This window comes from Nothobranchius furzeri, chromosome 12 (genome assembly GCF_043380555.1).
Source record: "Nothobranchius furzeri strain GRZ-AD chromosome 12, NfurGRZ-RIMD1, whole genome shotgun sequence".
Classification (NCBI taxonomy): domain Eukaryota; kingdom Metazoa; phylum Chordata; class Actinopteri; order Cyprinodontiformes; family Nothobranchiidae; genus Nothobranchius; species Nothobranchius furzeri.
In genome coordinates, this window is record NC_091752.1 from 58,076,793 (window position 1) to 58,092,263 (window position 15,471).

General features: G+C 43.4%; 1 protein-coding gene and 1 long non-coding RNA gene across 2 annotated transcripts; one reads left to right on the forward strand and one right to left on the reverse strand.

Moving 5' to 3' along the window:
* Positions 1-1,612: 1,612 nt before the first annotated feature.
* Positions 1,613-14,178, forward strand: LOC139062178 (cytochrome P450 2K1-like). The gene is made up of 9 exons (XM_070542750.1): positions 1,613-2,427; positions 2,511-2,673; positions 2,743-2,892; positions 3,118-3,278; positions 4,016-4,195; positions 12,739-12,880; positions 12,959-13,143; positions 13,322-13,463; positions 13,602-14,178. Exons 1-9 carry the CDS (start codon positions 2,239-2,241, stop codon positions 13,787-13,789), a joined length of 1,500 nt encoding a protein of 499 aa, XP_070398851.1. The 5' UTR covers positions 1,613-2,238; the 3' UTR covers positions 13,790-14,178.
* Positions 6,752-9,241, reverse strand: LOC129166921 (uncharacterized). Its single transcript, XR_008565817.2, has 4 exons — positions 8,836-9,241; positions 8,210-8,303; positions 8,034-8,120; positions 6,752-7,580 (listed from the first exon to the last, which is right to left on the reverse strand). It is a non-coding gene; the product is annotated as an uncharacterized lncRNA (long non-coding RNA).
* Positions 14,179-15,471: the final 1,293 nt, after the last annotated feature.

Consider the following 15,471-nt stretch of genomic DNA (forward strand, 5'->3'; position numbering starts at 1 on the left):
TTGGGTAGTTTTCTCTCAAATGGATCAGAACACCAAAGAACAATTTAGGAGCTGTTCTGAAAAAGTCATCATGATCACTGTAAGAACAGCTCTGGCTTCAGAACCTCTTCAGTATCATTCCCAATTTATCCCATTCAGGAATTTGTAAAATGGCAGTACTAGTCTATCAAGCCTTCACCCACTCTGAGCTAGCACCAGGAAACAGTGGAAGAAACGACCCCCTCTTAGCTGAATGATTCCCTCGTCATCAGAACAATCCTCTCTTGATAAAGCTGTGGTTGACTGAAAAAAAAAACATTTGAATGATTATTTCTGATTATAATGGGTCACTCTGAGTTTTTCATGCAGGCTGAACATGAAAATAGTCTCCTACACCTATCTCCTGCATTAGCTTCTGCCAGAAAATAGACGGTGAAACTCTAGGATTTATAAAGCCGGACAGATCTACATCACACTGTAGATTGGACTTCGAACATACTGACTCACGACGGGGAAAGCTGTTGATTATTTTAGTGTCCAGGAACCAGCAGATAATGGAAGCTAACTTCTACCATTAGCAACTCACTCACCTAGCTGAAGCCCCTCCAGGTATTTGTAGAGATAAAACTTCCATGTCCCCGAGCAAACAGACTCAGTGGTAGAGTCACGTTGCTTTTACCCAGTCCAAGGCAGGATGTCTACATATCAGGAAATAAAACTCCAAATCCTTGCGTTTGAAATTCAACTCAGACTTGGTCCATCTGAGCCGGGGTTTTTTGAGCTTTTATACCCTGAGTTCTGTCTGCAAGGCATTCACTCCTACTAGAGACCTCTGCAAATGTATTAAACCTCTCCTTTAAATTACAACATGTCTGCAATGAAATAAAAAAGTGAAGTTTGATAATCAGATAAGGAAATTCCTCACTGTTTTCTCTTCACTGAGACAAACAGAACACGGGTGCTTCAGGGCAACTGTGATTGGTGACAGGAATTTTCCCTGTAACTGGTCAGTTGCCAGTTCAAACCCAGGCTGTGTCTGAGACAGTTTTTGTGTCTTTGGTCAAAGTGAACAAGACAGTGAGACCAGTGTTGTTTGGTTCACTGACAGTGGCAACAAAGAAAATACTGGAGATCAAGCTGTTGAGTGACAAGTGTGACAGTGTGAGCGTCCTGTCACAATGTCCCGATAGATAATGCACCCTGGCTACTTGGCCAAGGGGATGTCACTTTGGCTGACTGGTTAGAGCGTATGACTCTCACCCGAGAGTCTGGGGATCGAATCCCGGCCGGGCCCTCATTTATCCACCTTGCCACACAAGGATGGATGGGAATGAGGACATCAGATAGACAGCGCATGTTAAAGTTAAAGTCATCATCACACACTGGTGAAATTCATCTCTGCATTTGATCCATCCCATGGAGGGGAGTGGTGAGCTGCAGCAATGGCTGTGCTAGGGAACTATTTGGTGGTTTAACCCACCAATCCAACCTCAACAGGGTGGCATTGAGTCCCATTTTAAAAGTCTTTGGTATGACCCAACTGGGAGTCAAACCTCAATATCCCAGTCCCAGCAGAGATTCTACCACTAGGCCACTGAGCTGGTCTATAGATGCTTTGGAAACAAAGTCGGAGAGGCCAGATTGAGGTGGGTTGGACATGATGACTACATAGGGAGAAGGATGCTGAGGTTAGAGCCACCATGCAGGCAGGAGGCTGAGAGGAGGATATTAATAGTGTGAGGGTGGAAGGTGCAGAAGACATAACTAAATCTAGACCAATGGTTGCCTGTGGAGACCCTGAAGAGACAAGCCCCAATGGAAGATTTATACGATGCAAGAGGCTCATTTCATGTCTGTATTTTCGGTCTCTTATACTCTTCTGTTTTTGCGCCACTTCTTCCCAGCATGTTCTTGTGCCTTGTTTTGTTTCTTTGGTTAATTTTGCTGTTATTGTAACTGTAGGGGGCACTGTTGCCTTAAAATGAACAATGCTAAACTACTACACACAGGGAGAAGGAACAACCACATTGGTCAGAAACTTATTGTCCAGCTCCAGCAGTCATCAGGCGAGGGACATCCTGGACAGGTCTCAAGTCCATTCCAGGCCACAGAGAGACATCCACACTCACTCCCTGTGGGACACTAATCAGCCTGTCTGATGCTGGGATAGCAGCTGGGAGAAGACTGGAATGTTCAGTCAAACAGCAGCTCAATCTAAAGGTTTGTTTCTCAGAGGGGCTCACAGCTAATCAGAGCAACATGCTGGAAGTCATCTATCAGTCCCCCACTTCAGTCTCCCTGTTGGGGCTGCTTTTTGCTCTGCTGCTCCTCCGCCTTCTTTACTCCAGCCTCAGCTCCCGTGGAGAACCTCCAGGACCCAGAGGGCTTCCTCTGATTGGTAATCTGTTTCAGGTGGATCTGAAGAGACTGGACCAGAGTCTGTTTAATGTGCGTAAAGTTCAGTTTTATCTTAAGAGTTTGGTAAGTCTCATAAAGAAGACGGGTTTGTGTAAACTACTTTATGTTTCCAGTTATCCAAAAAATACGGACCAGTTTTCCAAGTCTACTTTGGACCACAGAAGGTGGTGGTTCTGACCGGTTACAGGACAGTCAAACAGGCTCTGGTCAACCACGCTGAGGAATTTGGGAATAGAGATATCACTCCAATTTTCTACGATTTCCACCAGGGGCATGGTAAACATATTATTTGTAAAGGTGACTGAGGCAATTTTCATTAAAACAAACTCTTTCTTCTCATTCCAGCAATTCTGTTTTCCAACGGAGACTCATGGAAAGAAATGAGGCGTTTTGCTCTGACAACTCTGAAACAGTTTGGAATGGGCAGGAAGATGAGTGAAGAGAGGATTACAGAGGAATGCCAGTATCTGATTAAAGAATTCACGCAGTTCAAAGGTACATCTGGTGCACGTGTCTGTGTTTTCACAAAACATGCTCAGGTTCAACGTTTCATGCATGTTTTTATGTTCAAATGAACATCTGTGGTCGTCTTTGGGGTAATACAATCTCACACCATGTTTTCTCACAAATACGCTTCAGTGTTTTTTTTCTAACCAGCGCATCACCCAGGGGTCGTTTGTCTAGCGGTATTGTAACATTTATGTTCTCATGTTGTCACAGGAAAGCCCTTCAAAAACTCTCAGGCCATCAACTATGCTGCTTCCAATGTGATAGCAGCTTTGTTGTTTGGGAAGAGGTTTGATTACCAAGACCCGGTGTTTCAGGATATGGTGAACAGAGACAATGAGACTGTTAATCTGATTGGATCAACTTCTATCATGGTATGGCAACAATTCAAAAACTTTAGCATTTAGAAAACTGTTTATTTTACAGTTCACCAACTATTTGGTAACTCTGAATGCACAAAAACCTGCATTTAGTTAGATTTAGAAATGCTTAAAAGTGTTGCATGGAAAAAAGAAAAAGGCAACTTGATGTTTTAAGATGTTAAATTGAGAGTTTGAAATTACACTCAGTAAGGACTTTGTTGTATTTTAATGAAGATGCAAATATATCAAGGTTACTGCGTCAGCCACCTTCCCTTTGTAGCTTTAAGTCCGCCCTTAAAACACACTTTCAGTCTGGCTTTTCCCACATGACTGTCTTCATTCATCAGTGTGACACTTCTCCATTAGCAGCAGCTTGTGACGTTCTTTTGTACTTTTTAGCTCACTAATGTTGCTCAGTTACTTTTAATGTAATTTTATGCCTTGCTTTTATGTGTGTTATATGTTTTTAGCTTCATATTTTACTCCTATGCTGTCTTTGTTGTTGTTTGTGAATCTTTTGCTCTCCTGTACAGCATTTTGGTTAGCTGCCATGCTGTTTTTAAATGTGCTTTATAAATAAACTGGTATGGTATGGTATTACAAAACAGGAAGATATTTGATAATAGACTAAACGAAATGTGAATCTCATGTGTTTAAAATGTAAATGAATTCCATTCTGTAGAAATCACGCCAAAGGTGTAATTGTTCCATTTGTTAAAAACTCAAACCCATTTTTGTTGTTACATCAGATTTACAACCTTTTTCCTCAACTGGGCCCTTTCCTTAAAAATTGGAGGGACTTGATAAGGAAGAGGGATCTCGGTATGAGGGACCTAAGGAGCATTATATCGGACCGGAAGGAGACTCTGGACCCTGAGATGTGCAGATGTTTCATTGATGCATTCCTGATGCATAAAAAACATCTGGAGGTGAGCTGATAAACTCTGCTGAATCAGTGACATAAAGTTATAACTGTTCATCCATCCGTCCATTGTCTTCTGCTTATCTGGGGTTTAGTTTAATTTAGTTTTATTTGTCATATGCAAGTTAGCACAGGGTCAACATTGCAATGAAATGTGTTTGACGTGCAGCGGCCTCTCAGCAGCATAATACAATAGAAAAAAAGGACAAGGTATAATACAGTAAAAGCAAAATATTAGAGAGTCATGCTAAAAGTAAAAGCTTACTAAATAGACAAGTAAGTATAGATGACTAAATATAAATATATCTAAAAAAAGTGAGTAGTAACATTAAAATGAAGTAACCAGTGCAGGTTAAATTTTACTTGTGGAGCTGCAGGGTAACATCTGTATCCTGTGTTGTGTGTGTTTAAGTGTAATGGTTGAGGTGTCGTATGGCTTGGTGGTAGAAACTGTTTTTAAGTCTCGTAGTCCGAGCAGGCAGACTCCTGTAACGCCTGCCAGATGGTAATGAGGAGAACAGCTGATGCGCTGGGTGGCTGTGGTCCTTGATGATGCTGTGTGCTTTCCGGAGGCATCGCTGGAGATAAATGTCCTGAATGGCAGGAAGCATTGTGCCAGTGATGTGCTCTGCTGCTTTCACCACCCTCTGTAGTGATTTACAGCTGCTGGCAGAGCAGCTTCCATACCAAACTGTGATGCAGCTCGACAGCAAGCTCTCAATAGCACACCTGTAGAACTTTGAGATGATACTCGTGTTCATGCCAAACTTCCTTAGCCTCCTGAGGAAGTAAAGCCGCTGGCGAGCTTTCTTGATAACAGCGTCTGTGTGGAGGGTCCAGGAGAAGTCCTCAGTGATGTTGACTCCAAGGAACTTGAAGCTGCTGACCCTTTCGACCATGACACCGTTGATGTGGATGGGTCGGTGTTCCCTGACTGGTCGTTTCCGGTAGTCCACTATCATTTCTTTTGTTTTGCTGATGTTGAGAGACAGGTTATTATCCAGGCACCACTTGTGCAATGCCGTCACCTCCTCTCTATAGGCCGTCTCATCATTCCCTGTGATGAGGCCTATGATGGTCGTATCATCTGCAAACTTGATGACGATGTTGGACTCATGTTTTGCAACACAGTCGTGTGTGAACAGGGAATATAGGAGGGAGCTAAGCACACAACCCTGGGATGTACCTGTGTTTAGGATGAGTGATGAGGAAATGTGTTTACCCACTCTCACCACCTGGGGCCTGTTTGTAAGGAAGTTTAGAATCCATCTGCAGATCGGTGTTCCCAGGCCAAGGTCGACAAGCTTCGTGGCAAGTTTTGAGGGTATAATGGTGTTAAATGCCGAGCTGTAGTCGATGAAGAGCATTCTTGCATATGTATTCCCTTTCTCCAGGTGAGTGAGGGTGGTATGTGTTGCTAGGGCGATGGCGTCCTCTGTGGCTCTGTTTGTCCTATAGGCAAACTGAAGAGGGTCCAGTGTGTCAGGGAGAGAGGAGCAGATGTGACATTTGACCAGCCGCTCCAGGCACTTGATGATGGATGTCAGCGCCATAGGACGGTTGTCATTCAGACAGGAGACTACTGATTTTTTGGGAACAGGAATGATGGTGGATGCTTTGAGGGCCGTGGGGACCACCGACTGCCTCAGGGAGAGGTTGAAGATGTTGGTAAAAACCTCTGCCAGCTCGTCTGCACACACTCTGAGTAGCCGGCCTGGGATGCCGTCCGGTCCTGGAGCTTTGTGAGGATTGACCTTTTTGAAGGTCCATCTCACAGCTTCTGTTTTCAGAGTTAAGGTTACAGCCCCACTGTCCTCCTGAGGGTAGAGGATCTGCTCTCTGTTATCTTCATCGAAACGAGCATAAAAGTTGTTGACCTCGTCTGCGAGAGATGCAGTGGGCTGAACACCAATTGTGCTGACCGTGCTGACCTTCTTGTAATCAAGAAGGTTGGGTCGCTGGGGCAGCAACCTAAGGTCCATCCTCTCTCCAACCACCTGGGCTAGCTCCTCCGGGGGAATCCGAAAGCATTCCTTGGCCAGCCAAATAACATAGTGCCTCAGGGGTGTCCTGGGGTTTCTCACATGGACATGCCCGGAAAACCTCACCTGGGTGGTGTCCACGAGGCATTTAGAGCAACTAGATGCTCAAGCCACCCTAGCTGGCTCCTCTCGATGTGGAGCAGCAACGGATCTACTCCAAGCTCCCACCAGATGACCAAGCGTCTTAGCCTGTCTTAGCCTATCTCGAAGGGAGACCCCAGACATCCTGTGGAGAAAAGTCATTTTGTTTGCTTTCATCCGCAATCTTTCTTTTGGATACTACGCAAAGCTCGTGACCTTGCTCATTCATAAGGGAAGGAATGTACATCGACAGGTAAATCAAGAGTTTCACCTTCCTGCTCAGCTCTCTTCACCACGACAGACTGGTAGAACACCCACATAACTGTAGACGCAGCACCAATCTACCATCGATCTTATGCTCCATATTTCCTTCACTCGTGAACAAGACCCCCAGATTCTTAAACTCGTCCACTTGGGGCAGGACCTCATCCAGTGGCGGCTGGTGAAAAATATTTTTGGTGGGGCTGTGCTATTTTTTTTAAACAAACTTGTGCTTTCTGAGCTTTGTGCACAACTTCACTATTTCCTGAATTAAGCACAGCTCTTTTATTTCCTGTCTTACATCATTGGACAAACTGATTAATCCAGGTGTGTCTGACTATTGGCAAACTGCCTTGCAGACCAAGGTTGAAAAACACTGCATTAAATTGCACATAAAATAACATGACCATAAATGGTAAATAGGCAATGCAAGAGGCAAGTAACAAAAACATTTTGTTTAATTTCAACATTTGAGTGAACACGAAAAATTATGAGCAGGTCACTGTTACAGTAATGGTAGTAAACACTACTTAGACAAAATGCCAGAAATTTACACTGTTAGGACTTATGGAAAGTGGAAACACTTTCATAGGAAATAATGTCATCAGTATCCTCTTACAAATGTCATATTTCCCACTTTTTGGGACAATAAAACATTTCTGGTTCTCAAATAAGTAGAACAATATAATAAACAGGCTTTAGTAGTTAAACAGGCGTTGTGCACACAGGTGCTTTGTCTCTCGGTGCTGGTGGTATCTAGGTCTCAGAGTTCCTGTCCTCCTGTTGTCTTCTGTTGTCCTCAGGATAGGAACTGATGTTTCCTGATGATGAGGGAGGGGCAGTATGTGGGCTTCAAACTGGTCCTGGATAACAGTGGGAGACCTCCATTGTCTGAATACTGAGACCAGAGGGTTGGTGAGATGCAGATCTTCTCTACCTCATCTAGATACGGAGTTGGTTCAGAGAAAACTTTTCCAATGACCAGTTCCATGATGTCATCGCCATATTCTGCAATGATAGACAATAACTTTAATGACATGTTTGTCTACAAGCAGCTTTAGGAAAGTTGGTTCTTTAGCTTTCATGTTTATAGTCACGTTTGTGTTTGTTCACAAGTTCACTTTGCTGCAGTGACTTCATATTCTTACAAATGTAATAAAATAGTGACACTAAAATTATATAAATGATTCCTTATGAAAGGAAGCTCATTAGAGAGCAGCGCAGACAGACTTACTACATGCTGCAGCTGTTTTTGTAGGCCAGCTGCTGTCGAATTTGGGGAAAGTTATTCTGCACACATCCAGATCAGATGGTTGTTTACAGAAAATAATGTAATTTAATAATTTCTAAACAGACTAAACAAGTAAAACATCAAATAAATCACTCTGCTGTCATCAGACGGAGGGATTCAGGTGGTGAGGTGTTCTTAATGATGAGGGTGGCTGAGGTGTCATCACTCACTTTGGTCTGGTCCAGACCGTCTCTTTACTGGTGGGTCTCCTTCCTCAGTAGGTGACGTGAGCTCCAACATCTGAGCGTTCTGTGTTCCTTAGAGGAGAAGAAAAGTAACATTAGCAAGCTGGCTAAATTATTTTTACTAGCATCTCAAGGACTTGGAGAAGCAGATCTTCACTTACCTAAACATCAGACCAGATTGTCCCAGCTGAGCTCATCAGGGCGTTAGTCTGACAGCCTGTCAGTGAAACACGGCTCCAGCCTTCTGGATGTGGACTGTAAAAAGCAAAGGAGCATTTTTACTTTTGTTTTAATTATTTTACAGCTGATTTTATCAGCTTTCCAACGCTCACGCTCATACAGACGGTGAGCTTTGCTGCGTCTGACTGATGCAGAGTTAGTTTTTATATCTGCAGTGAGACAAAAAACTAACCTCACGTCACTCAGAGATTTTCCTTTAAAACTATTAAATCCACTGTGTTGACGCACTTTAATGACTTTGTCACGCTGCATTTTAGCTGATATGGGACTTTATTTACTGGATGCTAATTTTATCACACTCACGTAAATTAACACACAGGCTCTCTGCTGCTACAATCAGTGGATGTACAACTGGTGTAAAATAAGGCGTTGATCAGAAATCACGTTTTATTCCACGAAAATCAGCCAAATCCACAATAATCTGGGTGCTAACTTTACTAGCATACTGTGCTAGCGATAGCAAGTCGGATGCTAACGCTTTAGTGCTGCTAATGCCCGTAAACCTAAAGTAAAGTTTGTCGACATTTTAGAGTGATATGAAGCTTACCGCTCTGCTGCTGTGTCCCGTTGCTGCCACATTCAGATGGAAATTACTCCTTTTAGATAGATGAAGCCCTCAGTACTTGGCCACTATGGAGACACGAACGAACCGCGCGCGCACACACACACACACACACACACACACACACACACACACACACACACACACACACACACACACACACACACACACACACACACAACTTTTTCTTCTGTTTTTTTAGCAGTAGTGTCATCAGCTCCTGGGTTTAAATACTGCCACACCACCCTTCCTTAAAACGAGGAACAGTTTTGAGCTGTGTGTGGCTAAAATAACCAGACATTCTGCATTTTTCCAATAGGACTACAAAAAATCTTAGCGAGAAGAAAAAATGGCGGATTGGCTCTGTGTTTAGCTGAGGGCCATTACCATATTTGGTAGTTATCCTGACGAAATAAATTACTGATGTAATAGATAATTTGAAAAACTGAACGGGTGGACAAATATGCCCAAAACTTAATTATTAAATATCTAAATAGCAACTCCAGTGAATAATATAAGCCTTTTTGCTCACTTAGACACTTAAAATGTGAAACACGCTGTGTTAATGGATAAAAAAGTGGGTTTTTCATGTTATGTCTCCTTTAAACAAATGTCCCGGTTTGTGGGACAACCAAGGATTTCTGATTCTGATTGTCTTGTTTACAGAAATGTAAATTACAGCTTACCTCTGCACCCAGCTGCTCTTCTCCCTGTCCAAACGTCCTCCGTTTCTTTGTTGGCTGCTGCACTGATTCGCTGCATTCCTCAGTCAGAGAATGAATGGAGTCCCCAATGAGACACAAGTTCCACATCCACCTTCTGTGGATCCCAGCCGTTCTGAATAACAAACACGGAAAGCAAAATAACGCATTAGTGTGATTGCATCCAGCTAGCCACTGCTTCCTGGTGTACCAATTTGGGGAGAAGCCTCGTGTGTACAGTTTACCCTTCTCCTTCTCCTGCTGGCTTATCTTTACGTCGGGCTGATCTGGTCCAAGCTCTTTGACATTAAGTTTTTCCACCATAGTTCTCCTCTCGAACGGATACTGGAGAAGAGACCGAACTGAATTCAGTGGCTGCTGAGATCCGGTATCCTGGTTGTAGGCGCACTGGCGTCCATGTCTACGTCTGCGTCACGAGTCACTACCAAAAACGTGCTGGAGTCGAGACTCTCCGAGTTCTACCGAACACCAACGAAAGCCTTGGCGGTAGCTCTATCGCCCATCATGCTTCTGAAACGTTCTGAAACAACGTCGACGCTGATTGGATACATTCCCATTCCTACCCTTTGATTTTCTTGTCAGCAATTGGACAACTGGTCCCGTCTTGTTTGGGCGATTGAAAAACAGCACACAGCCTCCACCGCTCGGCAGAGACCGGCAGAGATCGGCAGAGACCAATATATATATATATATATATATATATATATATATATATTTTTTTTTTTTGTTACAAAACACACAATTAACTTAGAATATGTGATTATTGTTAATTTTATTTATTTATTTTTTTAAATAAAAATTAAAAACACTGGGGAAACTGGGAGGGCGGCGCCCTATCGCCCTCTACTGGCCAGCCGCCACTGACCTCTTCCCTGACCCAAAGAAGGCATTCTGTCCTTTTCCGACTTAAGACCATGGTCTCAGATTTAGAGGTGCAGATTCTCACCCCAGCTGCTTCACACTCGGCTGCAAACCGCTACGGTGAAAGCTGGAGATCACGTTCTGATGAAGCCAATAGGACCACATCATCTACAAAAAACAGAGAGCTGATCCTTTGGCCACCAAAACGGATCCCCTCAACACTTTAGCTGCACCTCTCCATGAAAGTTGAGAACAGAATTGGTGAGCCTTGGCAGAGGACAACTCCAACCAGAAACTATTATGACTTGTCTGGCACCGAACATACAGGGACCTATGGTCGTTTTCCAGGAGTACTACTCAGAGTAACTCGGACCGATGCAGCTTGGGCCAACCAGTTTCCACGGGCACGGTTCAGTATTTGCCCTCTACTTTCTCCCCTATTTTTAGTCCCTGCTCTGTTGAGGTACCTGGCAAGTCTGAGTCAGGCCGGCATTGTGATTCTGGTTGCTGGTTCCCTAGGGGACAGAGTCGCTCTGGGGTTTTCTGCCTTGTTTCACTGCTTGCAGCCAGTTCCTGGTTCAGAGAGTCTGACAAAACTGAGCAAACTGTCCAGCAACAGAGGTGTTTCAGACTGAGTAGTGCTTATGGAAAACTAGTCTATATCAGAGGGCCTGGTATCCCATACTCACAGAGTACCCCCCACAGGGCCCCCTGAGGGACGTGGTCAAACGTATTCTCCAAATCCACAAAACACATTGAAATTGGTTAGGCAAATTCCCATGTAACTTCCAGGAACGCCCTGGGCTGAGGCTTGCTTATAACGCTTGCTTACAAAACGGGGTCAGAAAACTGCATAAGCAACTTTCCACGCAAACTTTGGGATTTGTAAAAGATAACGTAGCAGAAAAGTGTGAGCAACTTTAAGGTGACTAAGGACCTGGCTTACGCACATTTTGGACATAGAGAGCACCTGCAGTGCTGCTGCTGAGAAGATACAATTACGAAATCCTGCAGCATTATCACTTGTACCGCTTGTACTGCTTCGTGTTCACACAGAACAACAGGACAGTGTCAGTTAGCACCCGGCCACTTCCAGGTGCGTCATGCGCCCGAGGCACACTGGTGAGACAGGCCGACCCTGCAGCCACATCTTTGGTTGCCACCTGGGATGTCTCGTTGGACGTTTCGTCCAGAGTCACTGGGGGGAAACAATGAGATTTGGTTTTATTTGATATTTTAATGGACACATTTGATCTGTATTAACAAAAGGCTTAAACATTACCAGTCTCCTCTGCATGGTCAGTGTGCCCCTCATTCTCCGGCATGATGCCACGCAAGCTTGCCGGTCCGAGTACTGCTGAGATCCTAACAGCGAGCGGTGGGGGATCACAGGTGCCAGGGCCTCCGCCAGTGGCAGACACACTCTGGCGGTTTTTTGCCTCCACCTTCAGATCGCACCTTTTTTTCTATATCTGACACAGATCTCTGTGTAGAACTCACAGCATTGATGGATTTAGCAACGCTGTGCCACTCTGTGAATTCTCTCTTATTTGTTTTGCAAAAGCACTTCCTTTCATTTTCCACCTCACCCACATGTACCTCAATTTCGGCTTTGGTGAAATTGATCTTCCTTGATCTGCAGTCGCCATCATTAATCGTGAAATGCTGCAATGAGCTGGCTTAGTATATGCATGAGATCCACAAGACACTTTGCATTGACCATTTATGGCAGAAAGTGGGCGTGTTGAGGGCGGGATGTGATCCAGAAACACCTGAGCACATTCCTAGGTAGTTTGTGATTTATAAAGCGAAGACTGAGTGAATCTGTGCACACTCCATGTTTTATAGGTCACAAACCTCCTTGGTGTAAGTACTTTTTTTTTTTTTTGCTGAGCTTAAGTACGGTTTTAGTAAGGATTCTATGCAATGTTTTTATAAATGAGACCCCTGGTCCAGTGTTCCACGGCCAGAACGAAAACCAAGTTGATTCTCCTGAATTCAAGGTTCAACTAGAACCAAAGACTCCAAAAAGGGTGGGTCTGACCTGTAGTTTAGTGCATAAGCACAAGCCACCTGACCCCTTAGGTCCCTGCCACGAGAGGTGAGCCCATGGGAAGGGGGACCCACGGCTTCTCTTTGGGCTGTGCCCGGCCCAGCCTCCAGGTGCTCGCTAACATGACAAACCTCCAGGCCTGGTTCCAGAGGGGCGAGGGAATGCTGTTTCTATATGTTATGAGTCTTTTCACTGCACTTTGCACTTTAAAACTGTTTATTTAAAACGTAACAATTTTTCTTTTTACAAAAGGATTCAGGGGGCTGTATTTCCCTCTATCATGATGACAACCTGCTCTGCTGCGTAGACGATATATTTGCTGCTGGGACTGATACCACAGCAGTCACACTGAAGTGGAGTCTCCTTTATATGGCCAGGTTTCCACACATTCAAGGTTCATCCTAAGACCCGTCTTACATGCTGGGTAAAGACTGATCTGATGTCTGAGTCTAAAATTTTACTGTGGATCCAGATCGGGTCCAGGAGGAGCTGAGCAGGGTGGTTGGAAGCCGGCAGGTTCAGATAGAGGACAGGAAGAACTTGCCGTACACTGATGCTGTTGTCCATGAGACTCAGAGACTGGCTAACATCGCCCCCTTGGCGCTTCCTCACACCACAAGCAAAGACGTCACGTTTCAGGGCTACTCCATCAAAAAGGTCAGCTGTTTCACTTTATTGTCTTTAAACGCGGGGCTCTGTGAAATGATTCTAATGTTCTTCATGTAGAGCTCTGAGAATGACCTCAGTTTGGAGAAACAAAGATTAGTCCATTATTTGTCAATTTATTATTTTCAATGTCAATTTGTCTAAAGGTTTCAGATTGTTTTGTCTACAGGGAACAACGGTTTTCCCTCTTCTCACATCTGTCCTGTATGATGAGAGCGAGTGGGAGAGTCCTCGCAGTTTTAACCCTTCTCATTTCCTCGATAAAAATGGTAAATTCATCAGGAGAGATGCCTTCATGCCCTTTTCTGCAGGTACATTGCTTTTTATACATGAAACATGTACAAATCATACTGAAGTTGATATTAGGTCGATTGTAGCTTATAGTAAAAGGCCACAACGGAGGTGGATAACCATTCATAGACGACGCACCAATTTACTCCATCTTTCAGGTCGCAGGGTATGTCTTGGAGAAAGCCTGGCTAGAATGGAGATCTTCCTGTTCTTCACCTCTCTCCTTCAGCAGTTTTCTTTCACTGCTCCACCTGGAGTTTTGGAAGATGATCTGGATCTGGAACCAGTTGTGGGTTTGACCCTTGCTCCTAAACCTCAGATGATGTGTGCCGTTAGTTGCCACTGAGGAAGAGTCAGACTTACTCTACTGTTTTTATTTATGTTTTAATGGTGATGCAGTCATATTATGGTATTGGGAAAAATGTTGTTGCACGTCAATATTCGTCTGAGCTTAGTGTTGGATTGCAGGCTTGTTTTCAGCTCTGATTTTCTTTACTGCCAGAATGTTGCCCTCACAGGGCTTCAGCTATAGCCACCTTCTTGAATCTCATTTTGCCTTATGAATGTGACTGAACTCTCCTTGTTTTTATATTAGGATGTTTTTCTGTTACCTTAATGAATTTAGATTTTACTGTATATGCAATGTTGCACAAATGCTATTACAACCAAATAATCTCTGTGGCTTTAAAGTGGACTGTTTCCTTTGAAAAAAAAACAAGGAAAATATTTGGATCAGATCTTTGACTTTTTTTTTACCTGATTAGGTGCTAAATTCTGATAAGGTCATTGTAGTGGGGGATTGTGACATTAATGTTGACACTGACAGTGATGGCCTCATCGTGGCCTTTAGTAATATCTTGGACTCAGTTGGTTTTACCCAAGGAATATATAGCTCCACCCACTCAGTCATACGTCAGACCTTGAGCTGACATATGGTATCAATTGTGAGGAAATAAACGTATTTCCACCCAATCCTGTCTCGGCTGACCATCATAATTGAGTTCTCCGGACATGAAAGTCAATTTCACTATAGTCTCTATCTGACAACGCTGTTGCATCTTTTAAATCAACTGTTCCATCTTTACTGTCCTCAGAATCTCAGAGGAATATAGCAGAGGGCAATATTTTCATTTCTAGTCCTTCACAAATTGATGGTTTAGTTCATAATGTTACTTCTTTACGTGTGGCATTAAATGATGTTGCCCCTTTAAAAAAGAAGGTAATTAAGCACAGGAGGTTGGTTCCCTGGTTTAATTCTGAACTACGTACTTTAAAACATAACTAGAAAATTGGAGAGAACATGGTGCTCTACACACCAGGAGGAGTTCCTACTTATCCTGGAAAAATCATCTAGCGCTTTCTAAAAATAAGCTTCGACAAGCTAGAACTGCATATTTTTCATCGCTAATTGAGGAGAATAAGAATAAGCCTAAATTTCTTTTCAGCACAGTTGCCACATTTACACAGAATCATAGCTCTGAACCATCTAGTCCCTTAGCCCTCAGCAGCAATGACTTTTTGGGATTTTTCTCGAGTAAAATAAATTCTATTAGAAACAAAATCATTAGCATCCTCCCTAACGCAATGTCTTTTTCCTCAGTAAGAGAGGCAGTATTTGAGGTAACTGTAGAACCTCATCTGTGTTTGAACAGTTTTGATTCAGATGAGCTTAGATCCAATCCCCACCAAATTATTTAAAGATGCATTTCCTTTGGTCACTGCCCCATTTTAGATATATGATTTAATGAATTATAGACCAATATCCAGTCTTCTATTCTTATCTAAAGTCATTGAGTAGATGGTAGCCAGTTGAGTATGTGAGCATCTAAACACTTATGATCTGTTTGAGGAAAACCGCATTAGTGAAAGTTACAGATATTCTCATGGCCTCAGATAAGAATCTTGTCTGTTCTAGTCTTTTTAGATTTCTGTGCTGATTTTGACAATCACCAGTGTTGGTTATGTTACATCAAATTCAATTCAATTCAATTTTATTTATACAGCGCCAAATCACGACAAGAAACGTCT

Excerpts from the sequence above, each read along its gene's own strand:
- LOC139062178 (XM_070542750.1), top strand. The coding sequence starts at position 2,239 with ATGCTGGAAGTCATCTATCAGTCCCCCACTTCAGTCTCCCTGTTGGGG. Across the intron at positions 13,144-13,321 it reads AGGGCTACTCCATCAAAAAG|GGAACAACGGTTTTCCCTCT; the intron begins GTCAGCTGTTTC and ends TTTTGTCTACAG. Across the intron at positions 13,464-13,601 it reads CTTCATGCCCTTTTCTGCAG|GTCGCAGGGTATGTCTTGGA; the intron begins GTACATTGCTTT and ends TCCATCTTTCAG.